The sequence below is a fragment of the Sinocyclocheilus rhinocerous genome, unplaced genomic scaffold (assembly GCF_001515625.1).
Source record: "Sinocyclocheilus rhinocerous isolate Xijiao unplaced genomic scaffold, SAMN03320098_v1.1 scaffold1295, whole genome shotgun sequence".
NCBI classification, from domain to species: domain Eukaryota; kingdom Metazoa; phylum Chordata; class Actinopteri; order Cypriniformes; family Cyprinidae; genus Sinocyclocheilus; species Sinocyclocheilus rhinocerous.
The window spans coordinates 2,201,281-2,220,982 of record NW_015660499.1 but is presented as its reverse complement, the minus strand read 5'-3'; the positions used below and the strand labels follow the sequence as shown (position 1 = coordinate 2,220,982).

Here is a 19,702-nt window from a genome sequence, read left to right as displayed (position 1 = left end):
TATTTTTTTCATTTTTATCATTACAATTATTTTTCATGCAAACAACATGTAACATTTTAGAAAAGGACTGATATAAATAAAATAAAAAAATTACTAAAATGTAAATAAAGACACTATACTGTAATATTATTTTGATCATATTTATTTTAATTTCGGTATTTATTTTAAAATTAATAATAACAAAATAATTTTATATTTTATCACAAATAAACAAAATAACTTCATACAAAAATAACAATCTTAATTCAAATAAATAAGTAAAAAATAACACTAGGTTAAAAAAACGTGTATTTAAATGAACCTAAAATATTCAACAATAAAATAATAATAATAATATGAAGTGTGACTAAATAGCTTTTATAGACTCGCTTGAAGAGATTACGGACTACAAATCCCATGAGCGCAGAAGAAACATCCGGTTATGTGTGACGTAAGCGGAAGGATAAAAGCCGCTGATTGGCGAGACCAGCAGCTGGTGTTATTTTCGTGTTTTCAGTGCTAGAGTTCTGCTCGAAGTGTTTGTAGTTTAGTCAAATCATGGACGCGGTACAGAGACACAGATCCATGTATAAAGGCACGACTCCACCGTGGAAAGAAACATACCGGAAGGTAAATAATGTCGTGTTCGCTCGCTTCTGTGCTGAGGAATCTCGCGAAAGCTGTCAACAACAGTCCAAGTCATGTTCTAAATGAAGGAAATTCATTGTATTTTGAATACAGGACAATTACGATTAGAGTTTGTTTTGAGACATTATGTTAGTAATGAAACGCATCCTGTTGCTCCTTTATTCCATCACAGTAATGAGAATTAGTGGTGATTTCTTCCTTATGGCAATAAATAATGAATATATTTACCAGTCAGAACATGGCAAAACTCTCAAAACCTTGTCTAAGCAACCAAAACACTTCCCTAGACCACAAAGTACTGATATGGATAAATTTGTATTACTAAAGATTAGGGCTGAACGATTTTGGAAAATAATCTAATTGCGATTTTTTTTTACCAATATTGCGATTTTAATATGCAATTTTTTTTTTAAAGCTCTTTATGTTCTGTATTATTCAACAAAGACAAGCTATAAATCATTGTATAGTATGACCAACACACTACTAGATAGATTAAACATAAATGTTCTTTTCTGTAGGCCAGGCCTATATGTTACGATGAAATTAGGTGATGCATGAATTGATATGAATGACATTTTTATTTAACAACTACAATCACAGTACATTGACTGATTTGTTGAACTTCCAACATTGTAAGCATGATAATTATGTTTAAATAAGCCTGGTGTAAACATTAATTCATATTTTCTGCATTTAGCTTTTAAATGACCAGCACCTGCCTGGGTCTGTGCGACTTCATCTATGGCTTTTCTCTTCGCTTTCACAAACCGATCCATCTCCCATTCTAAGTTACGTCCTTTGGCTGTTTACTTATTTATTTATTTTTTTTGCTGATGGCCCGCGCTCGGCTTGAAGCAGCGCTGCTTAGACCGATGGGTGCGTGTCATCAAAGTACTGAGAGAGCTATAAGAGAGCGCGGACGTCTCCTTATGCTTTCTTTCGCCGTACTTTGATGTCATACACCGATCTGATCTTCAAGTCGAACACACCTCTTTACTCTCGCGTGTCACGTGACCGTGTAATCGCAGCCTCTGCGATTGAAAAATCGAAATTTTTCATATCGCGATATTATCGCAAATGCAATTAATCGTTCAGCCCTAAGCAGAAGCCCACAAATTGTGATCAACTGTCGAACACCCCTCTTTACTCTCGCGTGTCACGTGACCGTGTAATCGCAGCCTCTGCGATTGAAAAATCGAAATTTTCCATATCGCGATATTATCGCAAATGCAATTAATCGTTCAGCCCTACTAAAGATTAAACATTTAAAATAACTACGTGACCCTGGACCACAAAACAAGTCATTAGAGGCTATTTTTAAAATTAATATTTTATATTCAAATATTCATCTGAAAGCTGAACAATGTATTGTTGGCTATTGCTACAAATATACCCCAGCGACTTAAGACTGCTTTTGTGCTCCAGGGTCACATATATGAAATAAACACACTGAAATTGAGAAATATTATGTGGAATGTAAATATCATCTTGCATGGTTGATTTAAATTTATTTTAACTTGTATATTTATTTTAAAATTAATATGTCTTCCGTGCAAAGTACAAGTTTTGGAAACAAGGAACCACTTGGGATGACATTTTATCACGTCATTATAATGCATTTTTAATTGAACTGCATGAAAGGCTTTGAGACGCCGTAGTGATGATATAACGGTGTGTTGTGTGTCTCCAGCGCTGTGTGGAGCGCTTGAAGAACAGCCGGTCGAGGTTACTGGAGAAGTTCAGACAGATGGGAGAGGATTCGGGAGGATCGAAGCACTCGCTGCTCGTGCAGGAGGTGATGGAGGAGGAATGGAGCGCCTTACAGTCGTCCAATCAGAGTCTCCCGTCGCTCTGGAATGGAAACGGCATCAGAGATGTGTGTATTAAGCACTGCTTTTGACATGAGAGCCTCATGTTGTTCCAAACCTTTCTGTTTTCTATACGATAAAAGCAGTAAGAATGTAAAAGTATCAGAAAAGCATTATTAATTTTAACAGTATGTACATGTACATGTATTTCCATGTAAAAGAAATGACAAGAACAAAACAAACACATCTCAACACCTTACATTAATATTCAGTGCCACGTGTGTGTGTGTATATATATATATATATATACACTGAACAAAATTATAAACGCAACTCTTTTGTTTTTGCCCCCATATCCAGCAACTTCGCACAGCCATTGAAGAGGAGTGGACCAACATTCCACAGGCCACAATCAACAACCTGATCAACTCTATGCGAAGGAGATGTGTTGCACTGCGGTGAGCTTGTTAGGATCGGACAATATTTGGCCGAGATACAACTTTGAAAATCTGGAATCTGAGGGTTCAAAAAAAATCAAAATATTGAGAAAATCACCTTTAAAGTTGTCCAAATGAAGTCCTTAGCAATGCATATTACTAATCAAAAATTAAGTTTTGATATATTTACGGTAGGAAATTTACAAAATATCTTCATGGAACATGATCTTTACTTAATATCCTAATGATTTTTGGCATAAAAGAAAAATCAATAATTTTGACCCATATATGTGATCCAGGGTCACATAAGCAAATAAATAAATATTGGACCAAAAATGTAAAGGTGTCAAAGGAATATTAAAATCAAGGATCTTTTCTGTCTTTTCAAAACTTCTTCACACTCCCATACACAGTGATATGGCATACACTGTGCATCTTATGCAAGTGTCAGGGACATTTTCATGATATTTATTCTATATAGAGTTAATGTAAGTCCATATCAACCATTTGTAAATTGAAGTAATTCACTTCCTCCTCTGCTCTCAAATCTGATTTGTGCTTCTGAATATTCAAACCGTTGATGTCGTTGAATCCTGGGTTTGAGCATGTGGAAGCACAAAGAGATTTGAGACGTAATGGTGAGTAAATGAAGACAGACTGTGATTTGTGGATGAATTATTTCTTTAAGCGTGTGTTTGCACTCCTCAGGTGTACACCGCACAGCAGGAATATGACGAGCTGTCAGCGTTTGAGGAAATTCAGCAGGAGCTCATAGCACAAGGTTACATCAGCATGAACATTTTAATTTTTTTCCTCATTATATCAAGTTGTGAGTAACCGGGAAATGTGAGCAAATGTACAAATTGTGATGAAAAAGGCGCTGGTAGAAGTGTAGGGATTGTATTAAATGCTGATGTTTCACACTTGAGATTTATTGTGTTTGTTTCTTCTTCAGAGCTCTTGATTCTGGAGGAGTATAACAGCAGCATGTGGTATGAAGAGCAGTATATAAACTCAGTGTTGGAGGGAATGGAGACGTCTGGACAGATCATATGCCCCGTGTGTCACGCGTAAGTGTTTGCCGTAAGCCATCACCTGCTAAACCGATCCTTATTAATTATGTCTGTTTTTCTCTGTATCCGCAGGAATAATCTGACAGTCAGCAGTCATTTTACATCATGTCCATGTGGTCTTTACGTCAACACGATTGTAAGTAGTGGCACACACAGCACCTTCCTCCGTTGTATGGACACTTTGTATAATAAATCCATTATTTGACTGGTTTGGGTGGAGTAGAATATAGTATGAATACATATTCTAGAATATAGTATTTTATTATTAACCAACCTTTAATCTAAGTTTGCATTTTTAAAGGGGTCATATGATGCGATTTCAAGTTTTCCTTTCTCTTTGGAGTGTTACAAGCTGATTGTGCATAGATAAGATCCCAACACTTCAAAGAGATAATGATCTTTAAAAAAGCATCATATGACCCCTTTAATATAATTGAGCGACTGTTGTAGTCTTTATATTTTGAATTAGTTTTTATTTTTATATTTCCCTCCTCGCCTAGAGAGTCAGAGGGGTCAAAGGTCACTGCTGTGTACTTATTAGGGCCCTATGAAATCAGTTTTATCTTTTCCCATTAAATTTTTTTTTTTCTGGATTCCTTTTTTCACCCTACCGTTTTTTTTTTCCAGATTTAATGGATAAATTATAAAAAATATTTTTTTTTTTAAATTATTATTATTAAAGGTTCAACAAAAAAATATTTTGTTTAGGGAAATGTTTTTATTTTTTCCACTAAATTTCATGTTTTCTGTTTAAATTTTTCCGGATTTCACTTTAATTATATTTGAATAATCAAAAAATCATGTCTAATCAATTGAATTCATAAAACTGTACCAATTTAATAATTTATTAACATTTTTAGAGTTATAGGGCTTTATAATCATTCAGGATTTATAATTTAATACAAATGTATTATCAAAAACAGTGGTAATCAAATGAAGGCATAAAACATTAACAACTTATTTAATCTATTAAAATATATTTAAATTTAAAATGTAACAATTTGATTTTTTTTTTTAAGTTTTAGTTATGTAGATGTTTTTGTTTTTTTAAGTCTAGATATTAATTTTGTCATTTTTAGCTGTTTTAGCATCTTTAGTTAAACTAAATGAAAATGGGAATTGTTGCTTTGGCAACTAGATGGAAAAAAAAAAATCATACATGCATATTATCCCCCCCCCCCATTTAACCAAAATGTGTTTTTCTTCATGGTTTTACCATGCTCACTAAAACAGTTTAATACGAGCATCTTCTCATGTGTCCACCGCAGGGTAGGAACCTTACAGCCGAGGTTTTACAGAATCTACTAGAACAACGCGTGACAGAGCACATGGAGGACTGTCTTCACAAACCCAGCTTCTCTATGGCCTTCAACACTGACGGATCACCAAACCTCATGATCAGCTGCAAGGTACTCGTATGGTTTACGTTCATGTCACATAGAGTTGGGTTTGTGTATCTTGATCATTAAATCAACTTGAAAGCTGTTTATGCATGTGCTTGTTGTTTGCAGGTGTGTGACTATCTGTCTGTCGTCCTGTGAGCCGTTCATCCACACTGCAGAGAGTCTGATGGATGTTTTAAATGTTGTGAATATTATTTCTGTGAAATAAAGAATCGTTTTTAACCTTAAGATGCACTACCCTTATTTGAGAGTCATAATGTAAAATTACAGAACTGCAGGTCAAACTCTTGATTTGCCTGATCTAGAGTCTGCTATTGAGTGCATTTTGTGTTTTAAATGCGCGCACAGCCATTTATTTATCCATAAGCTGTTCTAGACACAATCTCACAAAGCTGGTCAAGAACATGCTCTGGTCATTTCACATCTAAATCAGAAATAAAGCCTATTTTAGCAATATCATGATTTTTTACGTTGTTGCAAATCTAATTTTTGTTTAAATGATACTTTTGGAAGTGAAATGAAGAGTGGATTTGTTGTACTTCACAGTTGTATTCTGATTTTACGCTGATTAAAATAAAACAAATATTGCAGTAATCTTCATTGAGAATATCTATCGAGCCGCTTTATATTAATCTGACTTTTTGCATTACAGTAAGAACGTTGCGTATAAATGAGTATGTTACACAATGCAAAAAAATCTAAGGCCCAATTTTTTTTCCTTGTGTAAAATACAAAGCATCTTTCTTTGGATTGGTTTGGGTGAATTAAAAGGTTTTTGATCATTTTCCACATACAAGGAAATACGTTTATTAACCATTTTTAGTTACTTTTTTAACGGATCAATCTATAGTGAAGTGTTATTTATGCACCATTGAAAAATAACTGTTTCCAAACCACTTTGACAATCACTTGCACATTTCATTTAGTCAAACAGGAAGTCCTTCCTGTTTCATGCCAATTTAATAGTGTCACCTTTCAAATTGAAATGCATAAAAAAATTACATAATGGACAATCATGTTTTTTTGCCTTTTAGCAACATATACTGATACTGAACATATACAATCAGCCCAATGTTTCCTCTCAGTTTTATTTCTCATGAATGTTTAGTTCACATTCTTGGTTCCTGTAAACCCCTGCGATGACATCTGAAACGTAACCGGTGTGCACATAACTTGAAAACATGATATAAAATTAAATACAAAACTCTTCTGCCTTCAGACGTCACATCAGAGCCAGACGAATCACAAGCTTGTGATAAATCTAGACACAGATTATTTGCATTTGACGAAAGTGCTGAGATCTTCCAGGAACTTGATGTACTCCTGATGCTCAAGGGCCGTGCTCAACTCCGTCAGCTCATCCACAAACGTGTTGTCAACGCCGCGGTCAGCCAGGAAGTCCATCAGATGGTCATACAGGGCCTAGAGAGTCAGAGAGGTCAGAGGTCACTGCTGTGCATTTGTTAGAGGCCTATGCTTTTTTTTTTCTTCACCATTTTAATTTTTTCTGGGTTCGTTTTTTATTTTTTCTGTTTAAATTTTTTTTTCTTTTTTTTTGGGATGGGTGGGGCTTCTATACAATATCATTTATACAAAATACAAATCTATACAATTCAAAAAAGAAAAGAAAAAACATTTGAATTCTATTGTTTTCAATTTAATGGTTTAATTTCAATAATTAAAAAGCATGTCTAATTAATTAAATTAATAAAAAATGTAAAATGTATTACCTTTTTTACAATAATAAGCGTCTATGAAATCCATTGTATTTTTTTCCAAAATCCCTTTTTTTCCTGTTTTAATATTTCTGGATTCCAATTTACTGGTTACATTAAATTTTAGTAATCAAAATAATCGAATTATTTGAAACACTGAAAGAGATACAATTTAACATCCATTTGTTAAAAGTTTTACAAAAATTAAGGCAATACATTTATTTATTTTTAAATAATTCTGTATTCAGTTTTAATATTTTAAGTATATTTTAAAAATCAAAAAGCAAGTCTATGAAATGTTTCATTTTTTTCTGAAATTCTGTGTCACTATAAATAAAGGTGGTTATCAAATGAAGGCATAAAAGATTAAGAATTTATAGTTATAGATTGCATAATTTCCTTTTTTTGGCAAACAAATTTCTGCACAACTGAGGTTTACTGTTAAATTTTAAAAAAAAAGGAAAATTGTGATATTCCTAAAAGTAGAAGTTTTAAGTGACTTACAGGCTTCTGGGCAACTGCAATATATATTTCTTTAAGTGAAATCAAAGATTTATTTTGACCTTTGTGTTTCAGTGATAGTTTTTATCAAATGAAATGGTGAAATGCTCATGAAGTGACTTCAGTAAAGCTCTCACCCAGTCCAGAGAGTCTGTGTTGAGCGTGTAACTGGTTTCCTTCCACTCGACGTCTCCCTCCGGCTGGAAACTGACCTCACGGATGGCGAAGATGTCGCTCTCTTCCTCACCCTCACCGTGAGCGCTCTGCTCAGAGACAAAGAGCTCCAGTCAGTGAGAAATCACGCATTGTTTTCATTCTGCATGCTCTTTATGATAGCTGGACCTTCAGTCACACTAACCTAAAAATACAACAACGAGAGAAGAGCAACCCACCTCATCCTCGGGGAAATGACAGTCAAACACTAGTGAACTCTTCGCTCCTGGTTTGGTCACTTCAACCACAAAGTTAGGTGTGGAGACAATTTCAGGCTAAAAAAAACAGTAAAAATGTGTTAAAAACAGGACATGATGAGGTAAAAGCAGTGGCTCTTAACCCCCACTAGGGGGCCTCAGCAAACTTACAAGATGACTGAATATAATTTGAAATAAGCGAGCATTAAAATCAGCTAAAACAACTCTTATTTTAATTCACTCTCCCAAAAATTGTGCTTTTAATTTGAAGAAGCAGGATTCACACTGATATATGAGGAAGCCTGAATTAAAAGTGTGATTTATAGACAGTAAAATTACAGAAATTAATAAAACCCAGTGGGCATTTTAATAGTGAATATACATTTTTGCAGTTATGCCAAGCTTTAGAAATTGTGAGTAAAAAATATTCAGTAACACATTATTTTACCGTGCTTATTGTGTACTTACTACACAGTAAATTCTGCACAATTTTAGTATATTTATTATGTATATATAAATACACATACATAGAGAATATATTTTTTTGATATTTACATGTACATATTTATATTATTATATTTTATAATGTACATAAATATATTTAATATATAAACACAACATATTTTTCTTAAATATATACATGCATGTGTTTGTATTTATATACATATAATAAATATACAGAGTACACACACATATATTACGTAAATAAAAACGTTTATTTTGGATGCGATTAATCGTTTGACAGCACTAATATAATTATTTTTAAATCTTATAATAAAACAACACACCTCATCCTCGGGGAAATGACAGTCAAACACTAGTGAACTCTTCGCTCCTGGTTTGGTCACTTCAACCACAAAGTTAGGTGTGGAGACAATTTCAGGCTAAAAAAAAAAACAGTAAAAATGTGTTAAAAACAGGACATGATGAGGTAAAAGCAGTGGCTCTTAACCCCCACTAGGGGGCCTCAGCAAACTTACAAGATGACTGAATATAATTTGAAATAAGCGAGCATTAAAATCAGCTAAAACAACTCTTATTTTAATTCACTCTCCCAAAAATTGTGCTTTTAATTTGAAGAAGCAGGATTCACACTGATATATGAGGAAGCCTGAATTAAAAGTGTGATTTATAGACAGTAAAATTACAGAAATTAATAAAACCCAGTGGGCATTTTAATAGTGAATATACATTTTTGCAGTTATGCCAAGCTTTAGAAATTGTGAGTAAAAAATATTCAGTAACACATTATTTTACCGTGCAACGTTTATTTTGGATGCGATTAATCGTTTGACAGCACTAATATTATTATTTTTAAATCTTATAATCTCCAGAATTATATTCTGTCATTAACTGCTTTTGTTCCTCTATTGTAAGTGTCTGCTAAATGCATACATGTAAATGTATATTGTGTTTACGTTCATGTTTTATAAAAAAAAGAAAAATGCCATTTTAATAATGCATTTATGACTGCTCACACCTTTGTTGAACTTGTGATTTCATGTTGCAACCTTCATTTGATCAAATCTCTGTTTCACAATTATAACTGCAAATGATGGCAACATTAGGTTATCCTGATTTCATATTGCATTATATAATAAGCTGGTGTTGTTTGTACAGTATGAATGCATTGTGCGTGTGCTCTACCTCGTCCTCCGGACTCTTCTGCGTGTGCTCAGGATCTTCCTCCAGCTGCGGCGGGATGCTGCTGTTCACGTTGAATGTGATGGTGACTCTGCCGAACACAATCCCACAGGATTTATTACAGCAGAGCATAAATATGATCATACAAGACACTTGCTCAATGCATTTATTGCTTGTGCATGCCTTGAATGCAGTGCAACTGAATAAAACATCTGCAAAATGCATACATCTAAATAGAATAGTTTTCTAAAGCAATAAGGCATGTGTGCATCATTATGAACAGCAGGATTCTGATGGTCCGGATGAAACACACGATCCTTACTTTTCTCCGGACAGCGAGCGGATGAGTTTGGCCTCTGTGCCGTTGAGCTCGAGCTCCCAGCCGCCGGACATTTGAGGAAGACTCTTGTTCTTCTGGATCTTCTTTTCTTCTTTGATTTCATCAGTGAGAAACTCTGCAAACGCTTTATCACCTGCAGAATAAAGACAGAATCAATAAAACACTCCAGACAACATGCATGCATGCTCTAGTAACCAACACTAGTGAACTAGTCTCAGTGGTTAGTTCACATGACATGCTGTTCGTCTCCTGATTCAGTCTCAAGGTCACAAGTTTGACTGAAAACACCCAATGCACTTAATGCAGGACATGACATCTGCTGTAATATTATAAAATATCCGAATTAACATTGAAACATTTTATTAATTCTTTCAATTAGGTTTTTATTTTAATATAACTAGTCAGAAATTTTGTTCGGCGTTTTTGGTCATTTTTACTAGTTTTTTTTATTTCATAAATCACTTTTATTTCAAATTGTATTTATTTTATTCATTAATTTTTAATCCGTTTTAGTTGTTTTAGTATATAAAATGAAACTAAATGAAAATGTTTCGTTAGCAACAGGCAGAAATAAAATAAGCTTAAGGCTTTTTTTTAAATAACTGAAACTACTTTTTAGTTAGTGTCTTACCTTTACTATGGTACTTTTTAGATAGAATCTATACCTTTATCATAAAAATTACCTTTACTGTGATACTTTTTAGTTAACGTCTATACCTTTACCATGGTATTTTTTTAGTAGTTAGTGTCTATATTTTACCATGGTATTTTTTAGTTCGTTTCCATACCTTTACCATACATAATACCTTTACTATGGTACTTTTTAGATAGAATCTATACATTTACCATGGTACTTTATAGTTAGTTTCTATACCTTTATCATAAAAATTACCTTTACTGTGATACTTTTTAGTTAACGTCTATACCTTTACCATGGTATTTTTTAGTTCGTTTCCATACAAAATACCTTTACTATGGTACTTTTTAGGTAACGTCTATACCTTTACCATGGTATTTTTTAGAAGTTAGTGTCTATACTTTTACCATAGTACTTTTTAGTTAGTTTCCATACCTTTACCATACAAAATACCTTTACTATGGTACTTTTTGGTTAACGTCTATACCTTTACCATGGTATTTTTGAGTGTGAAGCAGCGTTTACCCTCGGTGTGCAGACTCCCGCAGCCGCACGACACTGTGGGCAGAGCCCGCGTCGCTGTGAGCAGCCTCGGCCTGGATCCTGACGCCGGTCCGCTGTGGCTCAGGCTCCAGATGGATCTGGTGAAGGCACTGCTGAGGCGCAGCGCGGGTCTGACGGAGGCAGCGGGCGGCACGGAGGTGGAGAGCCGGGCTGCGAGCTGAACCGCGCGGCTCACAGACTTCAGCATGGCGGCAGCTGTGTTCGCTTGAGTTTAGATCGCGGATCACACTGACTGACACACACACGTGGAGAAGGAAGGACACCGTGACCTCAGCACTCTACACCGGAAGCGCTCGGAAATGAGTTAAAAGTCCTGCACGCTGTCAACAACATAAAGAAACAGTGGTGCATGTAATATATAACTGTGCAAGGTATGATGAAGAAAGAAGGGAATTAATATCATACTTAAACAAAAAAGCTAAGGTAAATAAGGATTTGGAATATTTATTAGGATATGATTTTAATAGAGATAGAGTAGTAGGATACAGGATATTAATAAAATACATATATACTACTGGGTTAAGTGAAAGGATTTAAATATAGAATGCGGATGCTCTATTCTATTCTGGATCTTTAGGAGACCACGGATTTAGTCTGGAGGAGCTGAACACGCAGCGCCAGGTGGATCCTGGGGAGAAGGAATGGGATGGAGCATCATCATTTATCGAATCGATGGATCGAATAATTATTTAAGTAGGAGTATTTGTGTGTATACATGTGTAAGAACAGGAAAAGCAAAAACAAGGAAGAAATTGATTATAAATAAACCATGACTGCATAAAAGCAACAGTAGGTGGCGATATGCGCACAGAGGAACAGGGTTTGCATGGGAAGTAAAGGATTGGGCTGCAAAAATGTCACTAAATAATATTACATTTTCACCAACAGTTACAATTTCCCCAATACCTCCTTGGTTTTTCAGTCAACCTAAAGTTGATTTTCAAATTCATGAATATATTCAAAAAGGACAGATTGACATTGATATCAAAACCCATTCAACAGAATATATCAGAAAAGTTTATTATGCATTTCTGCCAATATACACTGATGGCTCAAGAAACCCAGAAATAGGTCGTACTGGATCTGCATTCTATGTTCCAGAATTTAAAATCGGAAAATATGGAAGGTTAACGGATGGGACATCAGTATACACAGCCGAAATGGTGGCAATTCAAATGGCACTTAGTTGGGTAGAAGAAGTGATGCCAAATAAGGTAGTGATTTGTTCAGATTCAATGGCATCACTTACCAGTCTTCAAACTTTTCAAACTGTTAGATATGATATCTTTATAGAAATAATGAATATATTGTATAGATTAAGAAATGCTGGAATAATAGTTAATTTTGTTTGGGTTCCAGCGCATGTTGATATACCAGGAAATGAAAAAGCTGATAAAATGGCTAAAGAGTCACTTAATCTGCATACTCCTACTATTTCAGTTTCACTAAGCAGGATGGAGGGGAAAAGTATAATTAAAGAAGCTTGCAATTGGAAATGGCAAGGGAATTGGAATGACTGTAAAACAGGAAGACATTTTTATAATATACAAAACAGGGTAAGTCAAAGCAAAATGATACTGAACTTAAGTAGAGAAGATCAGGTCATTTTAACAAGACTAAGGATGGGTCATACAAAACTTAATTCTACACTTCATATAATAGGGAAACACAGTACTGGATTATGTGAAACATGCCAAGTAAAGGAAACAGTTGATCATGTGTTGTTACTCTGTCCTAGGTATGAACAGGAAAGGAATGAACTACAAAGAGAATTACAGAACTTAGGATGTAATGAATTTTCAATTTGCAACATATTAAACACAAAACAAGGATGTGGTAAAATAATAAAGACAATTTTAAAATTCATTAGGAATAGTGGACTTAAGAATAGCATATAGAATTCATATTATATGCCTAGACTGAAATCACTTCACACTCCAGCACAGGAGGTGGCGGTATGCACCTTAAAAGCTGGTATGCGACCCGCCAATAAATCCACAGAAGAAGAAGAAGAAGAAGATATGCGCACAGGATGCAACGCGCCAAAAAACAGAAGAAGAAGAACAACAACAACATAAACACGTGGTTCCAGTAACTGAAAGCTGCTTAATATAAACGTTGTTATATTCTGTTTGTTTGCTTGTTGATCTTCTAGATCAGTTATGCAGCTTTGTGGAGTTTGTAGCGAACATGTTCCTAAATACAGATGTCCAGCCTGCAGAATCAGATAGTAAGTCATTTATTCATGTTCGGTAACTGCCAGTTTATACCATAAATACCTTTATCAGCTCACTTTTGCTTTTGGAAAAAAACAATACTGATCAAATAACACATTTCTTTTCCTTCTAGTTGTTCAGTGAGTTGCTTTAAAAGACACAAAGATGATGGTAAGTATCTACTTATATATTATATTGACAATCATTTAGATTATTTTAGATTACATTTAAAATTTACAATGTGCATTTATCCAAAGCGACTTACGTTGCATTCAGTGTTTACACTTTATCATTTCATACATTCCCTGGGAATCGAACCCATGACCATGCCGTTGCTTGCTTGCGTTTTACTGTTTGTACTTAAAAAAAAACACTATTATTGTTGTTTTTTATATTAATTTATTTAGATATATATAGACTATTAAAATACCTATTATTTTATTATTACTAATTTAAATATTATTATTGACTGTCCTGAGCACCAAGTCAAAAATCAGTCAAAAACAAACTATTGAAGCCATTATTTTTCCTTCCTCTCATAGATTCATGTCATCCAGTTAAAGAATCCGATCCAGCCTCCAGCAGCTCGACACCAGTGAACAGCGGTGAGTAAATGATCATCACTCAGGCCTGTAACACATTTAATGCTTTAAAGGTGATCAAGAGAACTTTTCTGTCTCCTTTTGATGATGATTTTGAACAGAAAATGAAAAGTTTAAAGTGAAATAAATGTTTGATTTTAGCGGAACAGCCGTGGACTGTCGAGGATCTTCTTGATGAAGACAGTCAGACTGACAAAGTGCCATTACAGAAACTTCAGCAGCTGGGTATGAAGTGATAAACACTCTATTCACACGATCTGTAGTGCTGTTTTTGTGAGAGATGGTTACAGATGGTTTTCATTCGCACAGGTGGTTCAGAGGCGTTGAAGGGTCTGTTGAGGAATCCTCATCTCCGGCGGTTAATGATGTCTGTGGACTCGGCTGAAGATAAAGCCAAAGCCATGAAAGACGCCATGCAGGAGCCGCTGTTTGTGGAGTTTGCTGATCAGTGCTTAAAAGTTATTGAACCGACAGACACGGAGAATGACGATGATGATGATGAATTCTGATTGGATGGAACTGTCACATATGGACCGATTCCTAACGCAAATGCATCAAATTTTTACAAAAATGTAGATGTAATAATGTAAAATTTGTATTACACCAATGTCTTTTGAATGCGAACAATGTAATGCAAAAATTAAAATTTGCTGACAATGTGCTCACCCTCAGGCCAATCCAAGATGTAGATGAGTTTGTATCTTCATCAGATTTGGAGAAATGTAGCATTCCATCACTAGCTCAGCAATGGATGCTCTGCAGTGAATGGGTGCCGTCAGAATGAGAGTCTAAACAGCTGATAAAAACATCACAATAATCCACACCACACCAGTCCATCAGTTAATGTCTTTGGAAGCTACATGTTTGGAAGAAACAAATCCATCATTCCATCAAGATGTTTTGACTTGCTTCTTGCCAAAATACGAGTCCTCTATCCATATGATAATATTGCTTCCTCCAGTAAAAAGTGGTCTCGGCTGAATCGGGAGAGAAATCTGCACAGATCAAGCACCGTTTACAAGCCGAAACAGCTCTAAACAAATATGTGCATTGATTTTGATGTGAGAGACAACAGGAGGTGGACTTTTCCGGATACAAATGCAAAAAGTATATTAATTCAGTTTGCTTTGGTAAGAGCATCAACAGCAATGCTGAAACAATGGCTTTCCCCAGTAGTGTTTGTGCAATGAATAAAGTTAAAAAAAGATGCCAAGAAAAGTGTACAAAACTTGTAATATTATGAATACTATATTATCCAGTATCTCCCTCGGTTATCATTATAATAACTTAATAGTATCATTAATAACATCACAATGTTTTAAAGCCTGTTATCAGTTTGTAACTGATATTAACAGAAATCAAATGTGATGTTTTAAAAATACCTGATTTTGCTATATATTAGCAGCACGATATGAATAAAAACTTAAATCTTATCTACAATTATCACTTTCAAGCTGTGCAAGAAACATTATTTAAATTATGACAGATCATGCTAGTATAAAGTAATAGTTATAAAACGCTTTACAGTGTATACTGATTGAACGCAGCAGAATTAAAAGGCACTTGTGCTTTATGCTGAAACCTGAGAGAGTAAATACAACTAAACACTGAATTGCGCTAACAATAAGGCAATAAGGCTAAATGTTTAATATCACTTAATGTAGTGTATTTGAAAGGTGCACTGATTGCATGAAAGCTTTTAACAGCATGAAATCTCAGGTTCTCTCCAGCAGGATCTGGTTGAGTCCGGTCACCACGTCTGTCTTGTGCACTGGGTGCATGTCAGCGTAGAGCAGCGGAGACCTCTGAAGATGCATCTTAATGGAGCCCTGTCAGAACAAACAGTTACACAGCAGTTAAAGCAATATTTCAGGTTGTTCTCAGATTAATTTGAGCATAAAAGCATGATTCACTCAAGGAAAAATCTTTATAATCTCACATAATTTTTGTTTATTATTATTTTTACACATTATTTGATACTTCTTTTTGTACTTTATTTGACTGCGTAGAGCAGCGGAGACCTCTGAAGATGCATCTTAATGGAGCCCTGTCAGAACAAACAGTTACACAGCAGTTAAAGCAATATTTCAGGTTGTTCTCAGATTAATTTGAGCATAAAAGCATGATTCACTCAAGGAAAAATCTTTATAATCTCACATCAAAATGTGTCAGGGTTATTATAGTTAACTAAAACCATAAACATTTTTGTTACTTTTTGTTCATTTTTATTTTTACACATTATTTTATACTTTTTGTACTTTATTTGACGTTTATTTTGTATTTCTTTATTTTGTACTGTTTTTCCTTGAAAATGAGCAGAAATAAAATACTTAAGTAAATACTTGGAAGTACTAAAATAACTAAAACAAATAAATAAAAATTTATAAAAACTTTAGACATATTTAAAAATCTAAAAAACTAATACAAATGACAAAAACATACAATGACTAAAACTTTAACCAAAATTAAACTGAAAGCATAAGAGAAAATAAAAAATCTAATTCAAAATATTTAAAAAAAACTATAAGAGATCTGCGCACCCTGTTCGCGCAGACAGGATACGTCATCAGCGCGTTTACGCACCCTGTGCAGACTGCAGACAGAGCGAGGATGGCAGGAAAACATCAACAACCCGGTCTTCCTTCCTGGTATTGTAGTACTTAAAAAAATTTCTGGCAGGTGAATGACACATGATGTAGCCCTGCGGTTAATCCAGTCCTCGCGCCAGCTCGTTAGAAGTGAGTATATCAACACTAAAATAATACAGCTCTGAGTAAACTTGATTCACAGTGTTACTGTCTACTAAAAACATTATTATTTAAAACCGTTTATAAAGTAATAAATCTAAAAAATAAAGCTAACATAAAATAGAACAAATATTACATAAAAAAAACTTAAATGAAAATTAGAAATGTTACTGCGGCAATTAACTTATGTTGAAGTACTAAAACTACTAAAACAGAAATAAGCTAAATAGAAATATTAAAAAATACAAAAGCATATTACAAAATACAATAGTATATAAATAATACTTTTTACAAAGTTTCATAATACATGTTCCTTGCACTTATTCACATTAAAATGTAATAATTTTATCTACCTCTGAGTTAACGTGATTTACAAACAGTGTTATTATAGTTAACAAAATCTACAAAAAATTTTTTTACGGTAATAAAGCTAAAAATAAAGCTCAGGCTAAAGTTAGCATTTTCCAAGATCTCCTATTGCACCTTTAAGTAAATACTTGGAAGTACTAAAATAACTAAAACAAACAAAAACAAAAAAAACTTTACAGACATATTTAAAAATCTAAAAAGCTAATACAAATGACAAAAACATACAATGACTAAAACTTTAACCAAAATTAAACTGAAAGCATAAGAGAAAATATAAAAAATCTAATTCAAAATATTTTTTAAAACTATAAGAGTATATCAACACTAAAATAATACAGCTCTGAGTAAACTTGATTCACAGTGTTACTGTCTACTAAAAACATTATTATTTAAAACCGTTTATAAAGTAATAAATCTAAAAAATAAAGCTAACATAAAATAGAACAAATATTACATAAAAAAAACTTAAATGAAAATTAGAAATGTTACTGCGGCAATTAACTTATGTTGAAGTACTAAAACTACTAAAACAGAAATAAGCTAAATAGAAATATTAAAAAATACAAAAGCACATTACAAAATACAATAGTATATAAATAATACTTTTTACAAAGTTTCATAATACATGTTCCTTGCACTTATTCACATTAAAATGTAATAATTTTATCTACCTCTGAGTTAACGTGATTTACAAACAGTGTTATTATAGTTAACAAAATCTACAAAAAATTTTTTTACGGTAATAAAGCTAAAAATAAAGCTAAAATAAAATATAAATATTAGATGAAAAACAAACTTAAAACTAAGACATGTTACCTTGGCAACTAAATTAAATTAATAAGTTGAAGTTGAAGCACTAAAATTTCTAAAACTAAAATATAAATAAAAGTAGAATATAAAAAAAAATTACAATTACAAATGACAAAAGCACATAACAAAATTACTAAAACTTAAACTTGAAACCTGAAATTAAAATGAAAACTGAAAATATAAAAAATAAATTCAAATATTAATAAATACTTTAATAGTATATAAATAATACTAAAACAATGAGTGTAAGCTGTATTTCTCCTGGAATAATTCATGGTCACTCAAGATAAGCCGTATGTTAGCAGCGTCTCTCACCCGTGGCTGAGCTCTGATAGACGCCACACCCTGGTCAAACTGGTTGGTCTTTACTTTGTATTCTCCGTGTCTGAATGGGATCTTCAGACAGGCCATCATAGACATGATCCGCTGGAAACCCGTGGCTGTCAGAGAGACGGTGATGCTGGGAGCAGAGGCCATGGCCAGACCGATGGGCCAACTTCTGACCATCACAGGCTCCTGGATGCTGAAGAGCTGCACAGAGCCTCTCTCCTTCAGCAGCTTCGGCAACACGGACGATGCTTCATTCTCCATGAAATCCTCAGCATCATCCAGCTCTGCCTCAGCTAACGCATCCATCCACGCCTATCGAGGAGGAACGCAGAAAGATAAGAAAACGGCATAAAACATGTAGAACTGAAGTTAAATCAATCTACATTTAAAGTCAGCAGGAAATGGTGTTTATAACCCATTTCTAAAGGAAAAAGGATATATTAAAACAAACACAAACATTTCACCATTTCATTTGATAAAGCATATCAAATAAACACAGAAACTCAAAGGTCTTTACTACAAAACAGCAAAATAAAAGTTCAGTTTGGGGACATTTTCACAAAAATATATTAATATTGTACAGTAATGACAATAATAATTCCTTTTTTTAAGGAATATCACAAAATTGCAAAACCGTGTGGCACTCAAAGCTCTTCATTACAAGTTAATATTATATAGTTTAATGTACTTCTCAAAGTAATAATAATAATACAATTTATTAAAATACTTAAGGAACATCACACTATTTTTCGACCATGTTTTAATTTAAACAGGAAATATGTTGTGCAGCACTTTGTTAGTCAAAAGCTTGTTACATTTGAATTTGATTACATTTTAAAAGATTAATAAAATATAAAAAGAATTGTTGTTTGCATTTTATTTCTTTCCTTCCCTTCCAAACACCTGCCTTCATCCCTGGTATGAAACTGTCTTCACAATCCAATCAATTCCCAAAAGACAAAATCAAGTCCTGTCCAACATCTTTATTAATAAAAATAAACATCAGCACAATGCTTACCCTCCAGCGCCTCCATTTGGTTTGGATGACTGATGCAGCTTTGTGCCATTTCTTAATCTCTCTTCTGACCAGCCAGGATCTCACACCTGTGAAAAAGATACACATAGAGTTAAAAACACTATATGTGAACCTGGAGCACAAAAGCAGTCTTAAGTCGCTGGGGTATATTTGTAGCAATAGCCAAAAATGCATTGTATGGTTCAAAATTATTGATTTTTCTTTTATGCCAAAAATCATTAGGATATTAAGTAAAGATCATGTTCCATGAAGATATTTTGTAAATTTCCTACTGTAAATATATCAAAACTTAATTTTTGATTAGTAATATGCATTGCTAAGAACTTCATTTGGACAACTTTAAAGGCAATTTTCTTAATATTTAGATTTTTTTTTTTGCACCCTCAGATTCCAGAATTTCAATAGTTGTATCTCGACCAAATATTGTCCTATC

General features: G+C 33.7%; 4 protein-coding genes across 7 annotated transcripts in view; 2 read left to right on the top strand and 2 right to left on the bottom strand.

The window, feature by feature from the left end:
• The first annotated feature begins 451 nt into the window (after window positions 1-451).
• LOC107725148 (RPA-interacting protein A-like) lies at window positions 452-5,674 on the top strand. Its single transcript, XM_016534310.1, has 7 exons — window positions 452-609; window positions 2,318-2,503; window positions 3,581-3,653; window positions 3,828-3,942; window positions 4,018-4,081; window positions 5,214-5,354; window positions 5,457-5,674. The coding sequence occupies exons 1-7, from the start codon at window positions 538-540 to the stop codon at window positions 5,484-5,486; spliced, it is 681 nt and encodes a 226-aa protein (XP_016389796.1). The 5' UTR covers window positions 452-537; the 3' UTR covers window positions 5,487-5,674.
• A 743-nt stretch (window positions 5,675-6,417) lies between these two features.
• Window positions 6,418-11,441, bottom strand: LOC107725147 (complement component 1 Q subcomponent-binding protein, mitochondrial-like). Of its 2 annotated transcripts, none has more exons than XM_016534309.1 (6): window positions 11,121-11,441; window positions 9,941-10,091; window positions 9,622-9,709; window positions 8,763-8,858; window positions 7,702-7,827; window positions 6,418-6,770 (listed from the first exon to the last, which is right to left on the bottom strand). In XM_016534309.1, the coding sequence occupies exons 1-6, from the start codon at window positions 11,344-11,346 to the stop codon at window positions 6,621-6,623; spliced, it is 837 nt and encodes a 278-aa protein (XP_016389795.1). In that variant the 5' UTR covers window positions 11,347-11,441; the 3' UTR covers window positions 6,418-6,620. The 2 variants fall into 2 exon arrangements, with proteins under 2 accessions (XP_016389795.1, XP_016389794.1); XM_016534308.1 differs by lacking the exon at window positions 8,763-8,858 and adding an exon at window positions 7,957-8,052 and having other exon boundaries at window positions 11,121-11,440.
• A 33-nt stretch (window positions 11,442-11,474) lies between these two features.
• On the top strand, window positions 11,475-14,671 carry LOC107725149 (zinc finger HIT domain-containing protein 3-like). 3 transcript variants are annotated; one of them, XM_016534313.1, is made up of 6 exons: window positions 11,475-11,530; window positions 13,320-13,389; window positions 13,509-13,546; window positions 13,918-13,980; window positions 14,119-14,202; window positions 14,287-14,671. In XM_016534313.1, the coding sequence occupies exons 2-6, from the start codon at window positions 13,322-13,324 to the stop codon at window positions 14,484-14,486; spliced, it is 453 nt and encodes a 150-aa protein (XP_016389799.1). In that variant the 5' UTR covers window positions 11,475-11,530; window positions 13,320-13,321; the 3' UTR covers window positions 14,487-14,671. The 3 variants fall into 3 exon arrangements, with proteins under 3 accessions (XP_016389799.1, XP_016389798.1, XP_016389797.1); XM_016534312.1 differs by having other exon boundaries at window positions 11,504-11,582; XM_016534311.1 differs by lacking the exon at window positions 11,475-11,530 and having other exon boundaries at window positions 13,184-13,389.
• A 401-nt stretch (window positions 14,672-15,072) lies between these two features.
• LOC107725124 (unconventional myosin-XIX-like) overlaps window positions 15,073-19,702 on the bottom strand; it is a 21,855-nt gene continuing 17,225 nt past the window's right edge. Inside the window, exons 21-23 of the mRNA XM_016534279.1 lie at window positions 19,252-19,337; window positions 18,219-18,545; window positions 15,073-15,806 (exon numbers count right to left, since the gene is read on the bottom strand). Of these exons, the coding sequence (XP_016389765.1) occupies window positions 15,693-15,806; window positions 18,219-18,545; window positions 19,252-19,337 (527 nt within the window). The 3' untranslated portion in view covers window positions 15,073-15,692. The remainder of the gene's footprint in view (window positions 15,807-18,218; window positions 18,546-19,251; window positions 19,338-19,702) is intronic.

Coding starts and splice junctions, on each gene's coding strand:
- LOC107725148 (XM_016534310.1), top strand. CDS start 538: ATGGACGCGGTACAGAGACACAGATCCATGTATAAAGGCACGACTCCA. Junction 2,504..3,580: donor ATGGAAACGGCATCAGAGAT/GTGTGTATTAAG, acceptor TGCACTCCTCAG/GTGTACACCGCACAGCAGGA. Junction 5,355..5,456: donor ACCTCATGATCAGCTGCAAG/GTACTCGTATGG, acceptor TGTTGTTTGCAG/GTGTGTGACTATCTGTCTGT.
- LOC107725147 (XM_016534309.1), bottom strand. CDS start 11,346: ATGCTGAAGTCTGTGAGCCGCGCGGTTCAGCTCGCAGCCCGGCTCTCC. Junction 10,092..11,120: donor CGGGAGTCTGCACACCGAGG/GTAAACGCTGCT, acceptor TTTATTCTGCAG/GTGATAAAGCGTTTGCAGAG. Junction 8,859..9,621: donor AGAAGAGTCCGGAGGACGAG/GTAGAGCACACG, acceptor TTTTTTTTTTAG/CCTGAAATTGTCTCCACACC.
- LOC107725149 (XM_016534313.1), top strand. CDS start 13,322: ATGCAGCTTTGTGGAGTTTGTAGCGAACATGTTCCTAAATACAGATGT. Junction 13,390..13,508: donor CCAGCCTGCAGAATCAGATA/GTAAGTCATTTA, acceptor TTTTCCTTCTAG/TTGTTCAGTGAGTTGCTTTA. Junction 13,981..14,118: donor CTCGACACCAGTGAACAGCG/GTGAGTAAATGA, acceptor GTTTGATTTTAG/CGGAACAGCCGTGGACTGTC.